General features: G+C 31.9%; 1 protein-coding gene across 9 annotated transcripts in view; it reads right to left on the bottom strand.

Annotated features, from left to right (window-relative positions):
* Nucleotides 1-26,088, bottom strand: part of LOC143257572 (uncharacterized) — a 30,165-nt gene extending 4,077 nt beyond the window's left edge. Inside the window, exons 1-10 of one of the 9 annotated variants that reach the window (XM_076516449.1) lie at nt 25,401-25,480; nt 25,016-25,179; nt 23,703-23,768; nt 23,152-23,214; nt 22,298-22,445; nt 16,749-16,838; nt 15,741-15,836; nt 15,067-15,189; nt 14,453-14,584; nt 9,937-10,053 (exon numbers count right to left, since the gene is read on the bottom strand). In XM_076516449.1, coding sequence (XP_076372564.1) covers nt 9,937-10,053; nt 14,453-14,584; nt 15,067-15,189; nt 15,741-15,836; nt 16,749-16,838; nt 22,298-22,445; nt 23,152-23,165 — 720 coding nt within the window. In that variant the 5' untranslated portion in view covers nt 23,166-23,214; nt 23,703-23,768; nt 25,016-25,179; nt 25,401-25,480. Of the gene's footprint in view, nt 1-9,936; nt 10,054-14,452; nt 14,585-15,066; nt 15,190-15,740; nt 15,837-16,748; nt 16,839-22,297; nt 22,446-23,151; nt 23,215-23,702; nt 23,769-24,716; nt 24,981-25,015; nt 25,290-25,400; nt 25,518-25,816 lie in introns of those variants that run through there. The other 8 variants (XM_076516446.1, XM_076516450.1, XM_076516448.1 and 5 more) reach the window with 8 other exon arrangements.
* Between the last annotated feature and the right edge of the window lie 467 nt (nt 26,089-26,555).

Below are 26,555 nucleotides of genomic sequence, written 5' to 3'. Positions count from 1 at the left end.
CTATCTGAACAACTGGAGAAAAACTTTACTTCATCTTATAAAAGTGATTCAATTCACTTAGTAGTTTTCATTCTAGACATCAAATTTATTAAATAATGTTGAGATAAAATTTTAAAAAAATCAGTACAATGATTCTGGCTGTCTATTTTGATGTTCCTTTATTTCCTGGTATCATAATTGATTTGTTTGTTTTCCATGTTAGATAGCAGTAACATATGTGAACACCATATTGGAGAAAAATACTTATTACAATTCCATATTTACTACATATATCTACATGAAATACAATAAGATGTAAAAGTCTATTGTACACAAAATATCACATGTGATACAAATGTATTTGTGCTCAAGATATGTTTCTGAATTGATAAGACAAACTCAGGCTCTGAAAAGTCAGAATACATTGTGATGTTCTTCTAGAGAATAAAAATATTTTGTACATTGTACAGTCTGCTTATGGTAATTGCATAACCTCTAGAACCTTTAAAATGCATACATACAGTTTATTTCTGTATACAGTATCCAGAATTTACTCTCTTCTACTATAAACTATTGAGCTAGGTTTTCTCGAGTATCCATTTTTCAACTGAAAATGCTAAAAAAACTTTCTCCTACAATTATGATTTACACAGTTCTTGAAAGCATAACCACTGAAAACCCTTGTGTCAAACATCAATCACTCAGGCTAAGTTCTATCAGTTTTTAGACGTGTTCTCATTTACCAAATTATTATTGTACTGAGAATAAAAAGGCAAACAGCAAAAAAAACTAAGAAAACATTTTTCCTTCTGCTGCCTTTTTTTCTGTAATATTATTTCAACTGCCAAATTTGTTTACCATCCATTCTAAAAATACAAATGTGAAACCCATACCACCTCTGTATGTTAGCAAAAACAAGTGTAAAATTAATGTGCTCTCCTTAACATCTTTTTTAGTAAATCCTACTATAGCAAGCTGATAAGAATTATTACTTTTTATTAGACTAATTCCACAGATCATAAATGTAAGCTTTTATATTAATGTGGCTTTATACAAAGACGTTCAAAGCATATATAAGGAGTTTAATTTGAATGGTCATCTCCTTTACATTCTGTGAACACCTTTATATGTATCTCACCATGTTACCTGTTTTTATAAATGTACCCTCAATTATCACTTATAGATTTAGCTCTGTAATTTGTCAGTCATTTAAATCTAAAACTACTACTCTTCACACAATTTGAATGTTAATTATACAGTTAAAAAGATAATCACCTGTTATGTAATCCCAAGGACATTTCTTACAGGAAAATGAGTTGATTTGTGGCTGATACATTTCAAGTCCACCCAACCCTAATCATATGTACATGGTAAAAACTAAATATAGTGGGAAAACATTATGCACTTGATGTATTCCCGTCTGAAGCAAAACTCCAGTAAAGGATAACACATAAAGGAGTTCACATGATTTTTACTGAAGAATGGAATTTAGTCTTAATCTTTCAGTGGGCTGCTGTGCATAATATATACATACAAGATATTACATGCTTGATAAAAACTAATTTTATTACAAGCTCCGAATGGAAATACACAAAATATTTTGATACCCTGTGTTTGGGGGTGATAAAAATCAAATTAATTACTTCCTGGAATAATTTTATATTTTAAGCTTTTTGAGTTAATACATTGCAACATGTGATTTTGGATATTTTTTATATGTGAAAAAGTAATGGGACAATCAGCTCATAAATGTTTACAAATTAATCATAGCTTCAATCAAACTTACAATTTCTGTGTTTGCTATTGCTTTGAAATTAAATTTTTCTACACATAACATGCTACTTTGAACATGCTATTATCACTTCCATGGTTTGTTGAAAACATTTAACAACTCAACACATTGTATAGGTTTGGAAAACTCTCTCAACTATTTATCATTTATAAATTATTATATGCTTGAGTAAGGTATGTTCTTAGAGAAATTTTCCTCAGAATACTGGCGATGTCAACCTGAATACTTAAAAATGACTAGCCCTATTATTAAATAAGCAATGCAGGGTAAAATTAATACAGTAGAACCCCTCTAAAGCAGCCACCTTCGGGACTGAGACAAACTGGCCTAATTAGAGAGGTTCCACTGTACATAATTAGGGATTATGTAAACAAAAAAAGGAACTGTGATTGAATGACCACTTTCAAGAGGTGGCTGCTTAGAGGGGTTCCACTGTAATTGATAACTCTGACATCTAGTAGATGATATCACATTGAATGCTACTCTATCTAAGGTCATGGCACGTGTACCTTGATTCTTACCCGTGCACACAGAGTTAAATCTGTTTTCAAATACAGAGTTTTAATAATTAATTAGTATTAAATAAAATTATGTATGATACTGTTTTGCAAATTTTATTCTAGTAAATAAAGAATATTTTAGACTTAAGTTTGGAGAGAAGGTTTATTGTGAAGGCTGTATATAGGAAAAGTGAGCACAAACTTTTACAAGAAAATTTTTATAATCTCGTGGTATTCAATATAGACAAGAGACATTTTCCATACATTTAAGAGTAAGTGTGCTAGAGATTTCAAACCATAAAGCAGAACAAAAGTGCAGCTACGTTAATCATTACATTATTCCTTTATAATGTTTAAGAATAGAAATACTTAAAGAATATGGAATAATTTATTTTATCTTAGCATCAGTAAGATCTTTGTAGGCCAAGTAAACACTTGGCTATAATATACCACTGGTGTCTGTCTGATCAGTTAAAATGTCTGAAGTGTATACGTACCTATACAGAATTAAGTTAGATTGTTAGATGTTTCAAATTAAGTGTATTTCTTATGACTCAAGTTTAAGCTTGGAAACAACATTATTTTTCACTGTTCTTCAGGAAGTAGAAAAACTGTCTCAGTAGTGTTTAGGATGGAAGCGAGCTTCAAAACTGTCTCAGTAGTGTGTAGGATGGCAGCGAGCTACAAAACAGTCTCAGTAGTGTGTAGGATGGCAGCGAGCTACAAAACAGTCTCAGTAGTGTGTAGGATGGCAGCGAGCTACAAAACAGTCTCAGTAGTGTGTAGGATGGCAGCGAGCTTCAAAACTGTCTCAGTAGTGTTTGGGATGGCAGCGAGCTTCAAAACTGTCTCAGTAGTGTGAAGGATGGCAGCAAGCTTCAAAACTGTCTCAGTAGTGTGAAGGATGGCAGCGAGCTTCAAAACTGTCTCAGTAGCATTTAGGATAGCAGTGAGCTTCGAGATTACAGCATCTTCATCAATGAAATGAAGGCTATGATTACAAAAAGAGTCCACTGATTTCAAAAATAATAAAAACAAAAAGAGATGAAACTGGAAATATCTTCTGATATCAATGAAATATAACAATTAAGGATTATAAGTGAAAGCTCACAAGCTTACAACCACTCTTCAAAATCAGTGACAAGTTTTATAAGAAAGAAAGAAGAAGAATACGCAACTGGAACAAACACACATTCCTCTCAATCCACCTACATGTGTGTGTAACGTCATGGCTATCATACCTATTCAGAAACACTGGTAATGGATGAAGTAGTAAAAAGGAAAGCAATGAACCTAAATCAACTTCAATGTTAAGAAACACAATTGACGTAATATAATATCCTTATTGCATTTTGTTCATAAAGCCAAACACTTCAGGATCAATAATATGTTCTTACAAGGTATCATTCTAATTTGGATATATGCCAAAGAAGCCAGCCACACTAATACATATTAACGTGAGTTGTAGACTAAAGATGCCACAGGAGCTCAACTAGTACACTTCAGCATGGTTGTATACTAAAGGGGTGAGAGAAGCTTAATTAGTACACTTCAACATGAATTTAGCATTTTGACAAATATAAGCCATTCAACTATCACCAAGTCTTTCCTTCATTTGTACAATGTATACTAGCAGGTAACAATAAAGTGGTAGCAATCCAAAAATGCAATTATAGAGGAAAGGTTTTAATGAGAAACATTCATTACATCTATCAACCCAATATGATGCACCTATAGGAAACCATGGCTGTTTGTGCCTTATAGTTACAGCATTATTAGTACTTATTACTGATTAATGTCATGGAATGTTATTTCAGGTTACCAAATTAACTTTACCTAATCCATTACTGTTAATATTTTAGTATTAAAATAAAATCCAAATGGATATTTACCTTTAAGGCCTTTAATACTAAATGATTATCCATTGACATTTAGATTTTTTTGTTAACCTTGAATAACTAGTTACAAAATTAGTAACTGGTCCAGAAAGCAAAGTTGTATTTGAAACACACTCTGAATTTCATAGTTTCTAACAACATTTTACTAAAAATTTTCTTTCTGGCTACAAAATCCATTTAAAGCCACTTTCATTTCCAGTGCTACTGTACTATACACAACATAATTTCATTACATGATTCTTGGTCCTATTTCAAATTGAGAGCTACATGCGTGCATGAGATTTGTAACCTTGTGAAGAACTTTGAGAGACACTGCAAAGATCTGTCCATTGTATCTCAGAACAGCTGGTATGGGTATTGACACTTTTATTGATAAGGAGAGAACAACGTTTTGACCTTTCTAGGTCATCTTCAGGTTAAGAAAGAGTTTGAATGTGACAGTAAATGGACAAATGTCTTAGGGACGAGAATATAAATGGCTACAGGATTGTAGGGGACATTGCAGATGGACGTTACGTCATTAATTAGTGTAGGTATAAAGTTGTTTCATTAAACTGGTTTAATTTTGGTTTTAGTTGCTGTATAAGTGGGGCATTTTTATTTCAAGTGGGTTTCTCGTCATCAAGATCTGTCTATTGTTTGGGTTTTAGTCTAGACATTACAGTGAATACAAGCAATAAGTTGATGATACTTACACGAGTCTACAGAGGAACTAAAAGGCAGCATACATCAATATGGAGAAAAAATACACATCAGAAATTTGGATATTCTTCCAAGTAAGATAAGAAAGTGGCTAAATATAGTTTATGTTCCAAAAATTTATTAGATAGTGGTGGAACCTCTAACATTCAAAACCACATATATACGTGTCATGAAACTGTGTTACCTCCATGAAACAGACAAGCCTAGCCACACTAAAAAGACAAGTTTCCTTGACCTACTACACACTATATGTACAGTACTAATAAATATTTCATTCTATTCATAGCAGAATGAATAAAGCTCTAGATAAATTATATAAATTAAAGTTTTATTTGTAAATCTATAATCATAATTTTAGCATATGCAAGAGCTGGCATTTGATCTCTAACAATCTTCATTTGATGTATTCAATTACACATTCATTTGAACATGACATAAATAATGAAAAAAGAAAAAGGAGTATTAGCATCATGATTATTTTATAGTCTTTCACTCTCTTTGTATTGTACACACACACAAAGAAACAAGCACACGTGAGTGTAACGTTCAGGCAGGCAGGTGGCATAACTTCATGTCTTCCAGATGTATGTAAGCATGCAAATTGAAATTACTTCCTTGTTTTATGATAAAATCACAATCTGTTAAATACAAACACTATTAAAAACTTTAATTGATATGCTGTAAGCAATAAATAAAGCAGATATTACCACACAGGGGTCACTTTCATTTGAAAAGATTTGTTTCAAAAGTTGAAACTGGTTTTAATATTTTCCATAAATATGAGCACATCTCCATAAAAAGTTATAATTTTCCTATGCTGCGAATGTATTTCCAACAGGTGCTTCTCTCTTCTCACAATATTAGCTATTCTCATCCAGTGCTATGCTCTGTATGAAAATTTTGCTTTATGTATGCCACAAGCCTTATGCTACCCCCTATTGGACTTGAACAGTTCCAACATGTCTCTCATGTAAATCATGCATCACTTCTTCATCAATAGGAGTGTGACATACTCATGTAATGCATGTGACTCTCTCTCTATGCTTCTACAGAACCATCATTTCAAGGTTTGACAAAAGATATAAGCACCAGTGGAAAGTGGGAAGTACAGAAAGATTATAACTAGTAATACTGCACTTCTCTAATCTCACGAAATTAGCTCGAATCCAACATTGATTAGGTGGCAGGACTGGTGCATGGTAATTACATAATTACCCCCCAAAGGCATAGGAAGGATAGCCCTGAAAAAGATAGAATCATATCCAAAGATCTGATGAAGGGAAGCACAACACTTCTGAAACAGGTATACTCTTCGCCTGTCTACAAAATGTGTAGTAGATAAGGGCAGGAAAAAAAGAGGAGCACATTCAAATGGGAGAGAAATGTGAAAAGATAATGATTCTAACCATATAAATATATATGTAACTTAATCCCACCAAGTGTGAAAGTAGGTAAAACAATGAATGTGCCCCGAGAAGTAGAGTGGCCGTACTTGGTAAGTCAACTACATCCAAAACCCATGCTGCTGACAACCGACACCTAAACGGAAGTAGGATAAAGATCATACCATCTTCACTTCAAGTTCAAGAGGCCAGAGAGAATTAAGAACACTCCAAGTCCTTAGCATGACATGTACTAGCTCTGATCTAATGATCCATGTATCTGACATCAAGTATCAAAAGGATGTCTATATAATAAAAATCAACACCCCAATAGCAAAACTGACCAGACCATCCAGAAAGTAACCTTGGAATAAGATATAATGAGGGACAGCAAAAAGGATAGAATTGCAACAATCCCCTTTACCTCCACTGTGACTCACAACACAGGAGTATGACTGAGGGGGGAATATAGACAATCATACGCACATATGAGAACTTATGTTGATTGGTTATACTCTAAGTTCAAAACCCAGTCATGGGGTACCAACATCCAGGCAGAAAGTAGGATTAGAGCTCCAAAAGGGGAGAAATACAATTTAACATCTCACTCCTTTCTGAGTGTATATTGCATATTGTAGGATAGAATGTCATCTACACCTATTTCCATGGAATACATAGGAGGATGCCTTAATAGCTGGCCACCCCAGTGGTTTTGAACTGGAAAGTGGTAAGGATTCTCATGCTTCTGGTAAGTCCAGAGGAATGTTATAACATGAAACAGTGTAATTGGTGACTACAAAACCCTATTTTGAAAAGCAGACCATATGAATTTATTCAACACAAAACATAACTGGGATGAACAACTATCCTCTTCTGCTTTACCCATGTAGTCCATAAGTGATACGGTCCAAACAGGCAAGTTCATGAAGTCAGTAAATCTCGAGGTTCTTCACCTACAGACAATCTTCCCAACAATGAGCACTGCAAAACTATTGAAGATAAATCACAAGTCAACATAGCTGTACAATGCAGATTTAAGTTTGAAGAATAACTGGTCAGGCACCACTCACCACAAAGCAGGATCCATATACTGAGGAAATGAAGCAAGGATCCCTGAAAGGAAAACTGTGAATATAATTTATCTAATCAAAGTCACACTGAAGCCTGAACAACAGCCACAGGTGGAAGACAAAAACTTGATGAAAAAGAAACAACTATATGGTGTAAATAATGACAGACAAATGTAAAAGGTATAGTCCACAAAACTTGAAAAATCCAATGAACCTTGACAAAAAGATGCCAGTAATGAAGAAAACTGGCAAGCTGAGTTCCCACAGATAGTCACCAATAGTGTTGACAACGTGAAGTGTGTTGTAGAGGAAAACAGGATGAGACACAATGAGAAGAAGGAAGAGGCAAGGGTTGGGAAGAAGTTGAATGGAAAGTGGTAACAGGCAGGTGTCATATATGGCTTTGATTGAGACAAACAGGCAATAAGATTGGAAAGAGAAGACTGCTGTTGTACTGATATAACTCATGATTCCAAAGACTCAGGGAATGTGTTAAAGACACCCCCAGAGAAATGGGGCCCATACATAAGTCCCAAAGATAAGATGATGGTAAAAGGGTGAGAGTTAAGGTCATATTATGACCTAAAATGTCCCAACAACAGAGAAACCACATGTGTAAAGCTAAAGACAACAAATGAGCCAACATGGAGGAAAGGAGGAAGAAGGTATCCCCAGAAAACTCCTCAGGATTTTGGTGGAGAAGCCACAGAGAAAAGATGAATTGTAGGGAGATACCTTAAAAGAGTTGTTAGGGTAAAACAAAGGCAGGAAAACTGGGCATAGGTCAAACTTACAGGAGATTCAGGAACTGCACCTCAAACAAGCAAAATGAAACCCAACAACTGTTTGTCTAGAAAAGTACAATCTGCACAATGGTATAAAAAAGCAAACTGATCTGAAACCCATGGGGGATGAAGGATGGTAATCCTGTCACTTAATTGTGAGGCAAATTGACCAGCATGTACCTGAATATCCAGGGAGAGAAGAAGAATCAAATATATGCACATGGAAAGACTTGTCATGAAGTCAAAAAGGGCATGGTTCATAGGAAATAATGGAAGGGATAAAACATCATATACTTGAAGAAACAAAATCCTAAAAGACTGAACTGGGCCAAACTGACTCCTCAGGTGGGGTATGAGAAGGCAGAGCAAGTCCTCCTCCATCTGAACAGGCTAAGCTTGTACAGTAGGAACTGGGACAAGTTCCAGAGACAAAATCAAACCTATATAACATTTGAACTCATGACATATGAATGTGGATAAATCTTCTGTCAGGTCACCCATACCTTAGACTTGAGATATAGTGCAAGTTTACTTGCAAAAATGCCCCCTGAAATGGTAACAAACTTCAGAATTCATAATGAAAAAGAATTAATTGTATGTGTGCCTCTTTGTGAACAATTATGACTTCTAAAGTTGTACTTGGAAAAAGTAAACCAAGCAACTGTCTTCCTTCTGTGAGAATGTCACTAATGACACATTGATAATATTTGTGGAATGAAGTAAAATATAAAATATAACTGATATTCTTTGTTGCAGATTAAAAAGATTTTCAAGATATTTTTTCTGTGATGAATACATAGTTGAGAGGTTGATATAGTGTACATGTAAATAAAAACTATCAAAGTTTAGATCTATCTTAAAATAAAGCCTTACAGCTCAAGCTCAAAAAAAGCAGCCTCTTGTCCACTTGCATTATAAAGATGTTATTATAATGCTCTGTAAATTGACACGTAATATCAAATTTACAAAAAACATCTTGTTTTTCATCTCAGAAATTTTCAATTGCAATTTTTATTAGATGTCAGTTTCTTCCTTACTAGAGTTTAGTGAGAATATAGTGATAAAACTATGTCTACATATTATGGGTAGCAGTGGAAATAAAACTGAGCTGCACTCTTTGGATCTGTGTGATTCCCAACTGTTGATCACATGGCAACATGTCATCTAGGTATACAGTAGAACTTTATTTTTCTTTTTATGGAGAGAACCTTGCAATCAATAAGCGTGAGCAGTGGGTTTAACATACAAAATTAACTATATTCCCAAAGTTTCTAAGAAAACATCTGATGAAAAAAATAAGAACAGAAGATAAAAGAACAATCCAATGAAAGTACCCAAATGAAACTGTAAACCAGTTTGACTTAGTTGGAGTCTTCAGAAAAATAGGAAAGCTCACCTGAATAACTTAAAAAAAGATCTTAATTCTCTTAAACAAAATTCAAAATTTGTGGTGATGAAAAAATATTGATAGGTATTGATTAAGACCTAAGAAAAATCATAACAGCACAATAAAATACTGTGAAGTTCCAAGAGAAATTAGAAACTATTAAAATTTAGCTTATATGAAATAAGACTCAACAGGAAGTATTACCTAATTTTGGGTACAAATTACAAGAATAACAATGTTATCATAAAGATAAGTAATCAAATTTGATATATTTTTTGTTTCATTTTTATGAAATATTGATCACAATCTGAGTATTTTCAAGTGACATTTCAGTTAAACTTCCATTAATGATAACTTGTCCATCCCAAATTGAAGGCCATTTTCTTTCTTAGATTCTTAAACAGAACCTGATTATTAACTGTATGTTGATTCACCACTTACACTTAAAAATTCTGCTTTTCCATCTTGCAACTTTTTCAATTCCCTCTGAAGAGAAGCCCTGAAGTCCTGAGTTCGATCCTCTGCTTTCACTTTCATAAATCCCACTTTTTGAAGTAACTAAAACATAAACACTGTTCTAAAAGATTTATTCGTAAACAAGGATTAACAAACCATAACGTCAGAACTTTACTCAAAGTTTTGTTTTCAAACAGAAAATAACTTTAACTCTCTTTGTACAAAGTTGATCAAATTTATTGACCTTCTAACCATTTTGTATTAATTACAATTTCCATATAATAAAATTATGTACAATAAGTGTATCTTAACAAAAGTTGGCAAACTTTTAGTATATATTACAAGTCTTTCATAGACAAAAAATCAATTTGACCAACATTGTAATCATGAAAAAAAGAAAGAAATCTCAATTACCCTTTTTTCTCCTTCTAGAATGACCTCAAATTATAATATGAAATGACATTTGTTTATTCTAAATAATTTTAAACATCTATTCATACTTGTATTTTATTGCCCTTTGAACTGTGTTTAACTACTAAAGTAAATGCATCATTAGAAGTCGTAAATCACTAGGCAAATGTACAGCTAATTTTATGCTACTGAATTATGTTACACTCAAGCTGTTGTGAATGTACCTCATGAAAATGTTTTAGTATATTATTATTATTTACCTAATTTAACCTTAACTATAAAGTTCCTCATTTTACATTTTAGTTACTTTTATAATAATGTATAAAGAATACAGATGAAAAACCAGAAATAAAGTACTTGCCTGGGCCTTCATTTTTGCCTTGTTGTTCATTGTCGATGACATTTAAACCTAACCTTTTTATACTGGTAATAGAATTGTCCTAAATAATCCACTAAAGAACACAAAATACGAATACACAAAAAAAGCAGAGAATGTCCCATAACTAGCATTGATTTTCTGGCTTTATGCAACAAAAGCCATTAAACATTATGCTCAGCTAGTCAATGTGCTTCCTGTGGGAATAAAACTTCTGCAGTGAAAGTGAAATTGACACTTAACTATACAGTAAACAATGTAATATATGTCATTTGAAAGACGAAAACTTTGGCTTTCTACTGATTATGGATAATATAGTATTGAATATATAGGTGATGCCTCGAGAAAAACTGTTAGTTTACATAATAGGGGGAAATCAAGGTTTTTTTAAATTAATGCCTTATAAAATTAACAACTGAAAATTTGTATATTATTATTACATGATTTATTAGCTATGTCTTTATGCTATACTTACTGGTAAAGCCTGACAAAATTAGTTTAATTATATTTTGAATGTCACTCATTAATAACCTCAAGACATGCTCAAAAAAGATGTTTGTGGTTAACTGATATCTTACTGTTTATTTATTGCTGCTTTCATTAACAGTATTTGGTTATGTAATTAAATACATTGAATTTTTTTCCCAGTGTTATACTTCTGTTATAAAGGATTTATTTCATTGTTAGCTTAATTTAGAGCTCACTAACCTAAAATCTTACAAACTAGCCAAACTTCAATAGGGATTTTTAAATTAAACTGAAAATATTGCTAGTAGTGAGAATATAAAACTGATGCAAAAATGCATTTCAAACTTTACAAGTAGAGATGTAAGAATTTGTACATAAGAAAATCGTGGATGCTTGCTAAATTCTCCATTACTAATAAATATATTTAAAAATTTTCTATCACTGTCTTACTGCAGACTCAGTCAATTAAACCTAAATCTTGACCCCAAATTGGCCTTTAGAGTTCCATACAATAACTTTTATTATGTTTTGTATATCTTTACAAAAGTTTGCAAGCTTCAAATGAGCATTATAAGTCTTTTATAGACAAAATATTAGAATTTTTAATAAAGTGTTTTCACTGAAACTTTCTCTGTGAACATATGGAGTCAAAGACTTATTTCCAATACAACAAAGAATTCTGTGAACAAACAAATGGTCTAGCCATGGAATCACAACACTATACAATCCTAGCACACATTTTCTTGAAATACTTTGAAAAAAGAGCCTTTTCATTCACATACATATAAAATGAAGTTTCTGGAGACATTATGTTGAACACATCATCATCTGACCCCACAATCATGACATCTTACCAGGCTGCCCAAAATATTTTACTTCTCAACATATTCATCAGCAGACACGAAAGAAAAATTACAACAACTGCGTACACAAAACTCACCCACACAAACAGATATCTACACTTCCAGTCTAATGATACAACACTGATAAAATGTGGTATATTCCAATGTCTAAACAAAAAATCAGAAAACATTTGCAATAAGATGGCTATCAAAACAGAATACCAAAAGATCATATAGTTTTTTTTAAACAGAATGTTTACACCTACTCCTATCATCAAACTCTCTAAAGAAGACCACAAAAGAAATAAAAGACAAGGAAAACATTACTACCACTGCCATTTAGCTCCCATATCTGCAAATTTTAAGGACAAAATTCAAACACATAGTTAAGAAATTCAACACAGACATCTAGTAGAAATCCTACAAAACACTGAGGTTCATTCTGGTGAAAAGCAAGAAGAAATATACCAATAAGAAACACAAAAATGTCATTTATAATATTCAATGTTCCCACAACAAACACACATCAGAGAAACGTGAAGAAGACTTGTTACAAGAATTAAATAACAAAAACAGTACAAGACTTATATTAATACAACATTCAGCCATTGAAGAATACACCATGTCAACTGCACAGAAAACAAACTGAAAGAAACTAGAATTATTGATACTGACAAACTTTGGAAGAAAAGAAATATTGAAAAATTGTTTTACATTAACATAATAAAACCTTCACTAAACTGAAATCGTGGATTGGAGGCAAGTCATATGTGGCTGAAACTATAAGAAGTCTCCACCAATCAGAAACATGGATAAACCAACCAATAATAACATGCTCTCCACAATCCATCAAAATACTATTAAGATAGACAACACCATACTTACATTGACCTTTCACCCTACTTTTTTATTTTTAATAATAATTGCATAGTTAAAAAGCCAGAAAATGAAATATTGCCAGGTTAAAACTTTCTATTGGTTATAAGTAATATACCATAAAATGTTAGAGAAAATTACTGGCAATTTGTAAAACAAAGGATGTGGAAGGTGGGTGTGGCAAGATTTGCTAGTTTAATGGGCACTGTAACCAAATATGACAAAAGGCTATAAAAATTATTCTTTGCCTGAGTAATAACAATGTTATAATGAGTAATTCACTTAAATTCTGTACTTCTTGGGGGTATAGTAAATAAATTAGACAGAAGGAAATACCTAGAGATAAAATGTCAAAATGCTCTTACTAGTGTGATTATTTTTGGTATTTCTCAATGAAATTAAGACCTTAAAGCTTATATAATATGAAAATTTGATTTAATAACCAGGATTTTATATCAGTTTTATTTATATACATGATAATAAAGTAGTTTAATTAAAGATTGAATATAACTCTCTAAAAAGTCATGAACATAAACTTTGACCTGCCCATAGTGAGAGGATTAATGTAAATCCTGTCAAGTCAGTTATTTTTAAATAAATCATTAAGAAATCATATCTAAGTGATTACTTGAAGAAAGAAGTAAACAAATTTAATACATAAATAAATTAGATGTAAAGCTATTAATTTTAGTTTGTTTAACATTTTATGGTAATTATTATTTCTTACTATTTGACCATTTCTGCAGGCAATTAGTGTATCTATGCAATACTAATTTTAAATGATATCAGCATATGCTTGCAATTAATATTATAAATGACTATAAACAATAATGTTTTATGTAAAATAGTTGTTATACCTTCAAACTTAATTTTTTATGTTTCAAAATTAAAAAGTATAAATTTAAATTTGCACTATTATTTATTTAAGTGTTCAATGAAACAAGCACACAGACAAGCCACTTTTATTAACATAAGGTAGTATAATACATCATCACTGTGTAAATTAATAAAACATTTCCTTCTTAACTGAATGTGCACAGGGTTAGTTCATTGGACTAACCCTGCCTTGGAGAAGAAATGTTCACTATAAAGCTGAATTTACTACATGTATTTATATAAATGTAACAAGCTTTTAGTAAAAAGTTTGTTGTACACAAATATATTGGATGTGTTACAAAATCATTTGTACTCCAGAAATATTGGTCCAAATCAGATTCTGATAAGTTGGAGAGCACGTAAAGAATAAAAACATATTTGTCCATCATACAGATTCTGTAATCTATAGGACTTCTGAAGTACAAACACAATTTTATTTCAGAGTATTTAATAGCTCTGACATCAAATATATATACATATATAATATATTGAATAACACTCTGTAAAAGGTCACTGCATGTATACTTTGACTCCCACCATTGCACTAGGGTTAGTGAAATAAAAACAATATTATGTATGGTACTTTAGTCTTAAACTGACTTATTCAATGCTATCAATTTGATGCTATAAATAAAGATTAAAAATTATGTACCTTCTCATATTCACTGACTGTCCACAAATGGTATTTTCTTGATGCCACATATGTTTTGAACTCTTCAGATGGTTCATCATTTCCTATACAGTAGTCACTAAATAGGATCCTTCCTCCTGGTTTCAGCCATTTCTCAGTGAATAACAAAAATGTGGGTTATTTATTTAAAAAAAAATTCAAGTCCAACTCTTTTTAATGATTTATCAAAATGGGTTTTTACCCAAAAAAAATTCTGTCCCATGGTGGGGAAGCAGTAAGTCCACGGATTTACAATGCTAAAATCAGGGGTTCGATTCCCCTCGGTGGTCACAGCAGATAGCCCAATGAGGCTCTGCTGTAAGAAAAACACACACAAAATTTCTTTCTTTATAGATTTACCAAATTATACATTGTTTTGACCATCAATAAAAATATGACACTCAGTGTAAGGACTCCAGGTTATTCATGGCATTACTAACAATGCAAGTAATTACATAAATATTAATTTTACTTGAAATTTTTCATGAATATGACCTTCATGTTACATTTAATATTATACATAATTAAAATATCTTATTTTTCTGTTAGTTAGTAACAAATACGGAATCTACTATTCTCTAAAAGGTTATACTTACAAAAAAGTGTTTGAATAGAGCTTCTTTCTTCTCAAGGTGAATGAAGGTGTCTCTGCTATACACTGCATCAAAACTTTCTGCTTCAAACTCTGCTACCGTGACATCACAAATCTCGAAATGAATCTACCAAAATCAATTTATTTGTAATATAAATACTTCATATAATTTTATTTTCCCCTTTCACTAGTTATTTATGAATCTTACATTTGTCTTTTTCATATACAGGTCCTTTACATGTAAGGATATTTATATCTTGAATTTATGTTACAAATAAAATGTTATTTCATATACATCTTGAAGAATCACAAAACTAATTGAATTGCTACTGACATTATACATTAAAAGATTATTTTTTTAACAAAAGATGATGATAAACAGTGGATAATTTTTAGTAACAGAATAAAATTTAGAGCCAACATTTTAAATAAAAATTCTTACTGCAATCAACTCTAACTTTTACGATGACTGGTTTAAAGTTATAACTATTTCAAGTCCTACAAATATATGTAAAGAACATTTATATTTTAACAGCAACACTAGTATTGTGTAATTTTTGTCATAAACACCAAATAATTTCAGAATATATTTAGTTGTTAACATAAAGATGCTAAAACTACACACCGTATTGTGATATTCCTAAAGAATATTAAATCAATGAACAGTTTACATCTAACCTGTGATGTTATAGCAGGCCGCTCTGCTAAGTATTCTAATGCAATCTTCATCATGTTCACTGATAGATCTACTCCATGAATGGTCACTCCAAAAGTCTAAAAAAAAAAATTCAATCATATTAAGTTTAAAGTAATAATAATAACATGTTCTTGAGTTGCATTCTGCATCCGTAAGGGCCTTAATCTGGTTCAAAGATCAGCTGGTGTCTTGCCAGATAACCCATCAAATCCTCCTGTTCAATGCTGGCAAAATTTTCTTGGGCCAACCACTTGAAATTCTCGTTCTGTATCCCTCAGTGTCTTTTAAGAAATTTGCATCAGCAGTTTTACTTTGCCCAATCTCACCAGTGATGGCACATTGAAAGAGACCTTGCTTTTGGAGCTTGACAATTCTGCCATGTTCAAACTCTGTCAACTTTTTAGGCTTTGCCATGTTTTTACCCAATGTAACATAGGGCATGTCAGTGGGAGATGTTGACAGTGCTAACGCTTGAACACAAATGACTAAATTTCATTACATGTTTACCGATTAATGCTTCATTTCAGTATGGTCTTAAACTCTTGACCAGCTAGTATTTAAGCTAATTTCATAGTGTTCACATTTTCCATATTAAATGCTAAAAAAAAAATTTTTTCCCCCTTTTCTTATTTTCACCTTTTGAAGTTCTACTCAAGTAAGTGGTTGAGTCTAACAACACAAAATGCATATTTTTCTTTATGTTTATTGGCCCTAAGATTTGGACAGCAGTGTATTTCAAGTCATTCACTGCACATAAAACATTTCTACATAAACAAAACAAAGTATTAATTTTTGTCAGAAACAAATTTAAAAGTTAATAGAATCTTCTAATAAAATACATAATGAAGTTAAATATATATCTAAATTAAATGTTTACATTTAAAGCAGTGAAGTAAATTACAAGTAGTACTGTGCTACAAATTTCCTTAGTGAACCAAGAAATATACAGTTGTTCCATAGTAGCTTAAACCCACTGTTGCTTTACTTACCTCAGCCATATAGAAATCATGTCCTCCAAGCCCAGTACCAACATCTAGAACTTTTTCTCCTGGTTTCAGTTTTAGCTGACCAACTATATTCTGCAAAACCAAATCAAAACATTATGTATAATATGCTTCCATCAAAGATTGCCAAACCTAATATCAATGCATTAATATAAAAATTTTGACACAAAACATATCATCAATGTAATATAGTGAACTTACTTAATAGTTGAGTTTTATGATAAAATCAGACCAGAAAGCTGTGACTATAGTCTTGTGACAACATTGTCTTTACACATACACAAAAATAAAGACTTGTATAACAGACATTACAATACAGGGTTCTCAAAAAGGCCCAATAAGAGTTCCAGAAATACATGAACTCTCCCAAAATATCTCAAACCTAGTGCTCAAAAACTTCCCAATTTAAAATGTTTTATGTACTATTATTATTATTTGTAATTCAAAAACCAGATATTATTTATGTTGTTTATTCTCATAATTATATTATTAAACACAAATTTTGCTGATACCCTCTTCCATTATATGTCCTTTAATTCAAGCACATGGATTGGTTATATGATTATTAACAATGTATTAAAACTTGTGTAACCAACAATGGTACACAAGTGGCAACACAAACAGGCAGGAAACATACTATGTCATACTCCTGCAGTAGAATATTTATGGAGTTCCAGCCCAAAAAATGCATTATGAGCTAATAGTTTCTGATTATTACTATCTTAGATTATTCCAACTATTCAAGTATTATGTAAAAACAACATAGTTGCTAATTCCAGTAATTAACCTGCTGTAATTATAAAAGGCCACACTCCATAGATAATAGTCCTCCTTCATCCATATGACCAGCAAGTTACATAATTAACCAAATTAGCAAGCATTCAGAGAACAGGAAAAAAAATGAAATTCAAACTGTCCCCATGGATGTGATTAAGAACATGTGGGCAGTGCAATTAGAACACCAAAACAAAAATGAATAAATAATTAAATATAGATAATCCCTATTCTGGTTTGAGCTGAGACATCTAGTGATACCAGTAATCATGTTTCCAATACATCCAATGCCATACATGCAAAGGTGGCAAAGTTCCCTGTAAAGGCATCAACAGCTACCATGTGACACCTGAAAGTTCTGTACCCTAAAATACAAGTAAACAAACCCTAGTTATGAACTAAATACATTAAAAAAAGATATGAGCTAAATTGTTGAGGAGTAGGAAAAAAAAGAAAATGAAATTCCACTTGTTAAGAAAGACCAACTAGTTTAATATACTGCCAGGAAAGAACATCTGCAGCTGTGTGACAAAGTCAGAGCTACCCAAGAGGATAATATAGCTTTTTTAAAAAAGGATCATTAGTAGATAGCCTTGAGAACTATTGATGACAAATATTGTTGTGGAAGATATATAAACAAAAGTTATGGAATAGGATCCCTCTGAAACAGATAAAAGAGAAAACCATGGTGAAGCAAAAAAGAATGGGTCAGTAAGAAGAACTGAACAATAGCACAAACTAATCTTTGCCTCTACTGAAGAGAAGATGAGAGGAGCCACAGGGAAATAAATTACCCAAAGACAAGCTCCAAGCATCCATTGTAAGAGAAGCTGGACCCACAAAAGTATAAAAGGATGAGGTACTACTATTGCAAATGCATTTAGCATAAAACCATCAAACCACTGCTACAACCAATGAAATGCCAGCTTAGATAAAGACATGATGTGAATGTAGCCAAGGAAGTAGGGAAACAGCAAGAAATAATAGTATGAGATCGAGTCTCATTCTTCTTGTTGATATATGCAACCACAGTTGAACTGTCTATGTAACTGGGACAGAAATTCCCAACAATTATGTCAAACAGCCTAAAGCCTAACTTAATTATGTGTAAATGGGATATCCAAGACTACAGATCCAAAATATGTTTGTGCCCAAATGCATCACCACTGCAGTGGAGAAAGTGTCAGTGAAAAGATATAGATATTGAGGAGTTTGAAGAAATGGTAAAGCCACAATGAGAAATTCACAAGAGAACTATATTTAAAAATAATCAACACTATTAATAGAAGTTATAAAAGGCAATTAGTCTGAGAATAGGCTCCAACATGGGGCCAGAACCTATTGATACTGTCTCAAATGAACAAAATCATGGAAGATGCCACGCTAAGTCAAGCCATCATTTCTAAATAAGAAAGAATGAGTTTAGCAGATGGAGAAGCATTTGCATTCAAAACTGAAGGGACTGCAAAGCCAAAAGAGATGGGTTAAGAGAGCCTGAAAAAATGTTAACATGAAATCTCAGTTGAACAAGATAAGTAGGCACAAACTGATACAAAGATTAGTGAACAATCCAACCCAGAGGAGAAACTAACTAAATAACTGGTTCAATGTGAGGCAATCACTGACCAAGAACCCTTTAATTAACAGTGTAATGATGACTTGATATCAAAAGTGTGTGTAAAACTAGCTAATAGTTTAAATATGTGTCTTGATGCAGAATGCCAAAACCAAACCAAAAAAAAAGGGATGGGTATCACAAACTGATCAAACACTCTACAGTGTGAAAAACAAATATATGGGTGAATCATTATCCAATAACTTTGAAAAAGAAACTTTCATAAAATTCTCATTAGTTCTATCAAGAAATTAGGAATATCTAGATAATAAATGGCACTGGAAGAATCTACAATCATTCTCCAATCTCCTGTCTTTGGCATGATACACCCTGAGGAAACATTAAGTACAACACTGATGTACCCTAGTTGTGGAAAATGTTTGAAATTTCCAGATCTAAAATTGAAGGGAAACTGAAAGTCAAAATTAAATGATGAACAGAAAACTGAACTGAAGAACCTGATGACCTCGAGGAACACAAAGACAAAGATCCATAGATGAACAAAAATTTGAGATAACCCCCACAGTCTGGACTAAGAAACCATCCTAGACACAGTCAATGAATGAGTCATATAGATCTGCCTTGCTAACATTGACACTAGCCCACAAGATGAGTATAAGTGCGTGCATCAAGCGCTGAACCACAGTCCTGTGTGTAATGTTAGCAAGACAGATCTAGATAACTCATGATGAAACATGCTAGTATGTTATTCAGCTGACCTCCACATAACCATACAGATGTATATATCTAATTCCTATTTAGTTTTATCTGTGCAGACACTTTACTTGTTCAACAGCAGGAATTTAAATGTCACACAGTTACATGGTAAAAAAAAAACAATATTGACAACAAGGCCCACAGGCAAATTTGTGGTCAGTATGCATGATTGATCAGACTGGCTGGTTGGACATGTGGGATCAGTTTGAATGGAAGTTTTTTTTTTGGAATTAATGGTTCACATTTAAACATGGTAGGAACTATTAACTCAGTTTTAAGAGCAACTACAAGGAACAATACTGATTTAGATTTAAAGCTTAATATATAAATGATTGAGATGGTGAATATTGGGAAACATTTGGATACAAATGATCATTGCTCAATTAGGCTTGATATTTTCTTGCTTATGGATATCAGGAATAAGATTTTGATAAAAAGTTTCAAAAAACAACATATTTTGAAGGGATATGACAAAATTATATCATATTAATTGAGCAATTGAATCAACCATAGCGACTAATCAAATGTTCCTTATAGAAAAATACTGTGGCTGCAAATAAAAGACCAGGTTAAATCACAAAGGGTATAAGAAATAAGATTAAAGAAATGCATTATGTATTTAAGAATTTTATCTTGACTGCTGTGATGGAAGATTTATAGAATGATAGAAGTTCTAGAGATGGTCAAACAGGGTATTATGAAATCAAAATATGTTATGAAAAACTTGGCTGAAAATCTAAACATAAATAGTAAGGATTTTTTAGAATGCATTAAAGGTAAGTACAATATCTGAATGGGAGTAGGACCTTTTAGGGATGATAAAGAAAGGATCATTTCTGATCATTATATGACAGTTGGGTTATTAAATTTTATTTTAATTTTGTGAATGAAGATTTAAGTAATATTCCTCATCCTGAATAGTTATTAGATGGAAATAGGTTTAAACAAGAGTTTTTCAAGGTGATTAAGACTTTGGTATGTGAGCCACTTGATACTATTTATTGTAAATCCTTGAATGATGGCCAGGTGCCAGAAGATGGGAAATATTACTCTTCTTTTCAATGGAGATGGTAAAAATTTTCTAAGTAATTATAGGTTTATCAGTTGTGGGAAATGTTTTTGAAAGTCTAATAAAAAGATGTTGGGGAAAGTCACTTAACATAGTTTACAATTTTATTGGTAATCAACATGACTTCACAAGGGGAAAATCTTGACTTCCTAATCTTAGTGGCATTATTTGAAGAGGTTATTGCTAATGTAGATGAGGGCAAGAGAGTGGATTTGGTGTACCTGGATTTATAGAAAGAATTTGACAAGATAGCACATTAAAGGCTTATAAAAAATTCTTTACAGATGTGGTGGATAAGTTAGCTAATTCTATATAAATATGACTGAATGCAAGAAATCAGAGCGTTATTACAAATGAAGTTTATTCAAATTGGAATTAGTGGAGTACTTTAGTTTCAAGACCATTAATTTTGATTGATATCATAGACATAGTTGAAAGACTCGTCAGTACATTACTTAAGCTTGCTAATTATATTAAGGTTTTGGATGTGAGGAGAATACTGCTTTACACAATGATTTTTATAATTTATTAAATTGAACAAGTAAATGGCAGATCATTTTAATTATAATATTTTCCAAGTTACGCGATTAGTTTATCCCGATTTGAATTATAAGTACACATTTTTGATGGGAATAACCATCTTAAGTAATGTTGCTAGGAGTAATGCAAAGAGAACTCTAAAATGTATGCATAAAAATATTGAATTAAAGTCTAAAGTTATAATTCCATTATATAGTTTACTGATTTGGTTACATTTGGAGATTGTGTTCAGTCTTGGGCACCTTATCCTTAGGAAGGACACTGAATAAATAAAAACATAAATAAGTAAATTTATATTTTTCAAATAGATAATTTAAAATTCTATTTATTTAGATATATAGTATCACTTTTTTAAAATTATAACACAGAAACTAGCTTTACCCTAGGGACCTGCAGACCACAGGTTAAGATCCAAAGAACTTGGGGAGGAGGGAGGACATAACAAGAGGCAATATTGTAAACCTACAATGACTTTAGCAAATAACTTTATAAATAGGATTACTTTCGTTTTATTAAATAAAAAGAAAAAAACAAATGGTGAATGGAACAAACTGTCATTAGTCAAGATATCTGTGTCTTCTTAAGTCTTATATTTTCTTTTGAAGAATTCTAACAGTTTGTCTCATATACCTGTGTGGTTTTGTTGTTGTCATTGTTCTATAACTGAAACACATGACACTTTGTTATTTTACATATTCTCTATTTTTCCAGCCAATCCACTCACCTATTTCCTTTATACAATATTCAAACATGAAATGCAACTGAATAATCATAGAGTATATCAATAATGATGGTAATTGTTTAAGAAACATTACAAACCTGTAATAATGATTTTCCTCCTGTACTAAGAAATGTTTTACCAAATATCCACTCATAGCGCTTGACACCATTCCTACTGTATTGTTGCCTGTCAAGAAACTGCTGAAAGGAACTGAAGTTCCCAGTAGAATTCTCACTGTTGGTCATTCTACATGTCAGAAATTACATTTGTTTTTCAAGCAATGTTATGTAAACTTATTAATGTTATTTTTTTTTAGAAAAGTGGCTACAGCTTTAATTTATATTTCAATATGATATTATTGCACAGACTACAGATGCTTGCTAGGAGTTAACAAATCAAAAGAGGTTGTTACTATACTTTTTACTTTAATATTCAACTGAGATATAAAGCAAATGACTTCACTTAACTTAGATTTCATTACAAATTATACTTATAACATGGAAATATATTTATTCTGAAATCTAAAAAGTGATTTTGGCTACATTTCTTTTCAAGGTTAACACTTGTACATGAGCATGCATTTGTCATAGCATCCACCTACTTTCGCTTTCTCTTGCTAAGCAATATTTTCTTTCTTGCACTGTTTCAAAAATATTTTTGGTTTTATTCAGAATATTAGTTTAGAATTTACTTTAAAGATGATGTTACATGCATTCAGTTGAAGTGAAACACTGAGGTGGTTTGTTGCTGTAAATATGCTGTCCTTTAATCTGAATGTTAACCAATATCTCCAAAAGATAGCTCCTTTTTATATAGTTAAGACAATGCATGGAGGTACCATGACAGTTACTTCAAGCCCAAAATTTGATAAGTATGTTCCCTCATGCAAACCCTTATGGTATAACCTTGGTACAAGTATAGAGGAATTCTAAAGAATCATAAGTATTCTCACCCTAGCTCATTCATTTGTCAACAGGGATCAGTGAAGCTTTACCACAGTGTTGAAATTTACAATCTGTAAAGCATGGAAGAATTAACCCCATAAATGACAAAATGTTATCTTTTTCTAAACCTTTTACACAGTACTGTAGAAATATGGTTAGATTGAACTCTGACACCCTTATGACACTTTCTATACTTTTATAGCATTTACATTCAAATTTTGGTTCAGATTGGCCCAACAAAGTTAAGGTGCAAACAAACACACACTTCATGTTTATTTATATATTGATAGATCAATTCAATACTTTTGCCTTGTTACTTCACACAACTAAATACACGTCTAACTGATTCAATGAATAAATACATGGCTAAGTACAAAATTATTCACATGACAGAGCCACACGAACAAGTAAAAGTGATTCGTGTGGCTCTGGACACACGAACAAGTAAAAGTGATTCATGTGGCTCTGGACACATGGACAAGTGAAAGTGATTCACATGTCTCTAGATACATGAACAGATGAAAGTAAGTGTAGGTAAAACCAAACGGATTACTCCTACAATGTTTAAAGGTACAGCCAGGGAAGGTCTGAACCAATTCCTTTGTCATTGCAGATGGGTCACTACCTGAAATAAACATATTCAAGGATAAGCAATCTAAAGTATGGTTCAATTCTTGACTCTATTAAATGCTTGAATAAAAAGGACAGTATTAAGAGAACATTTTGGATTGTTCATGGATATTTAGCTGAGGAAGTTCCAGTTCCAAAAGATTATGAAAAACAAGGACTTAAGTTTATCAAATAGCTATAACCAGGAGACACTTTTAATAACTTAAACTACTAAAGCATTATGATCATTATCGATTAATTTAATAATCAAGGAATCATTTATATACTTAGTAATGTTACAACATAAATATGATTTTTCGATGAAAGTTGTGTACATGCAATAACTCATTTTATCATCAGTAAATTTTATTAAGAATTAATTACCTACATGTTTATAAAAAATATTATTCTCAAGTTACTTTGCAAGAAACCTAGATGTCAAATGCATCTCTTATGGATGGCAGTATTTATATTTAAAAAAAAAATACAGACTGAAATGTAAGCATTAAAAAAATCAAAGAAAAAATTGCAGTTTACCACCTCTGAATCAGAAAAATCTTCAGGTAGAACTGTCTTCAGAAACTTAAAACCACTGAATATTTTATGCTTATAACTTCTATAAAATCACCTAACTATTTCTAAATTTGAATATAATTTTTTGTACTTTTACACACAAAAATTTTATATAATTAACAAAATAAATAAAATTTCATGGTATCAGTAATTTTTCTAATGAATTCAACTTGAAAATCTTTAACAAAAGTAAAGTAAGTCAACAACACCCTGGCATTATAATTTATACTTGTATTTAACTTTTCCATAAAGTTTTCAGTTCAAGAATATTTTGTCACAAGTAAACCCTATAACTTTAAATAATGTTAACTTTTTAAGTTCAGAAACTTGGTAACCAATGTTTTTCGCTGGAAAAACAATCTACTAAAACTTGAAAATGATAACCACCCACTTTTGTAAACTGTAGTGTTCTCTTGCACATCAATCTAATTAACTTAATTTTAGGCTAATAAAAGTAGTAATAGTAATAGTATTACTCTCACACCAATACGATTCTCCCACTATCAAGGTATTGTAAGCATAAATGTTTTTAGTATAATTTTGGTGTACATAAAATAATACTTTAGAGATATAAAAGTTAAAATCATACTATTATTCGTTAATTTATTTTCTAATGAATGATCATGTAGTAATTTAACTCATTAACAGCTTTATTTACTACTATTATTAGCGCTAGTTCTTGCATTATACCTATTTCTTTGTGAATTGACTTCCAATTACTTAAATAAGATAAATGCTGACAAATTGCATTCGACTTGAGCTAAATGATGAGAAACGAAGAATTTGACAACAAATACTACAGACGATCTTTCACTGCAAAACATGAGTGAGAGGCAGATGAACTTCTTTGCCATCTAAAAAAATATTTACAAAACTTTATCTTCGCTGAATTCGCATCTCAAGATCACCTCACCAACTTATAAAAATACACGCAGTATTATACAAATTTATAAAATGAAATAAGAAATAATATTTTAAATATATATATAACATGCTGCACAAAATACTTGATGTATACAAATATAAATTTAAGTATTATCAATTAACTAAAGAAAGAAATGTTCCTCGAGTTTACACGTTCGTTTTTGAAGCGCAAAGCCACACATTACGGAGGAAAATCGAACCCACGATTTTAACATTTTATGTCCGAATACTTGTTGCTGACTCACTGATTGATAAACGTTCATAAAATATATACAAGTTATAAAACCTTATTGTTCAAGACGAACAACAAATAAAAAGTGACAAAGAAATACTGGGTATCTAAAGCAAATATCATGAAATCATTGTCGTGTAATATTAATAGGTATTACTTTTTAATATTATCTTTCACTTGAGAGGCGTTTTGCATAAAATATCCTTACATTATCAGCACTTATAAGTTGCACTTAAAACTGCTAAAAGTTAAAACATACAAAGGACAATGGCACATTTTCTGTCCTCATATTACTTTTAATATATTATATTAAAATATAATAACTATGTTCTTACCTTACAGTGACACTGGTGTAAAACTATAGCCTTCTAGACTTTAAAATAAATATTTCTTGGTAGAATCAATGTCTGATCGATCAAGAAAATTAAATGGGAATATTCGCACTGTCTTCGTATAATTAGATGGTGTTTAGTTTATTATCAGAAGAGTATTATTTCAAGCCAATCACATACGTAACAACGACTCTCCTTCTAATAGCGAAGTCCACATGCACGAAACCTCCAAGTTCACATACGTGTTTTATTTCAAAGGGCTGCTGTGAGAGATCATCTTATTATCATGTGACAACCATGACGCTACTGCGTAAACAGATGTATCGCGTGAGTTTCGGTAATTTTATGGGATCAACTATTATCAGTAGTATATCGCAAAATTGGCTGTCGGAATCCAACTGGTCTTACATGGAAACTTCCTAGTATTAGCAGGTAACAATAAAAACTTCCCAAAACCTTTTGGAAAAGCTCTAGAACCACTAGTACTGAAGGATTGTTTGTCTGTTTTGAATTTGGCACAAAGCTGTACGAGGGGTATCTGCGCTAGCCGTTCCTAATTTAGTAGTGTAAGATTACAGGGAAGGCAACTAATCATCATCACCGACCGCCAACTCTTGGGCTACTCTTTTAGCAATGAATAGTGGAATTGACAGTAACTTATAACGCACCCACGGCTGAAAGGTCGAGCATGTTTGGTGTGACGGGAATTCGAATCCGCAACCCTCAGATAACTAGTTAAGTG

Source organism: Tachypleus tridentatus, chromosome 7, assembly GCF_004210375.1.
Source record: "Tachypleus tridentatus isolate NWPU-2018 chromosome 7, ASM421037v1, whole genome shotgun sequence".
NCBI classification, from domain to species: Eukaryota; Metazoa; Arthropoda; class Merostomata; order Xiphosura; family Limulidae; genus Tachypleus; species Tachypleus tridentatus.
The sequence above is the reverse complement of the archived record's forward strand: the minus strand, read 5'-3'. Positions and strand labels throughout refer to the sequence as shown.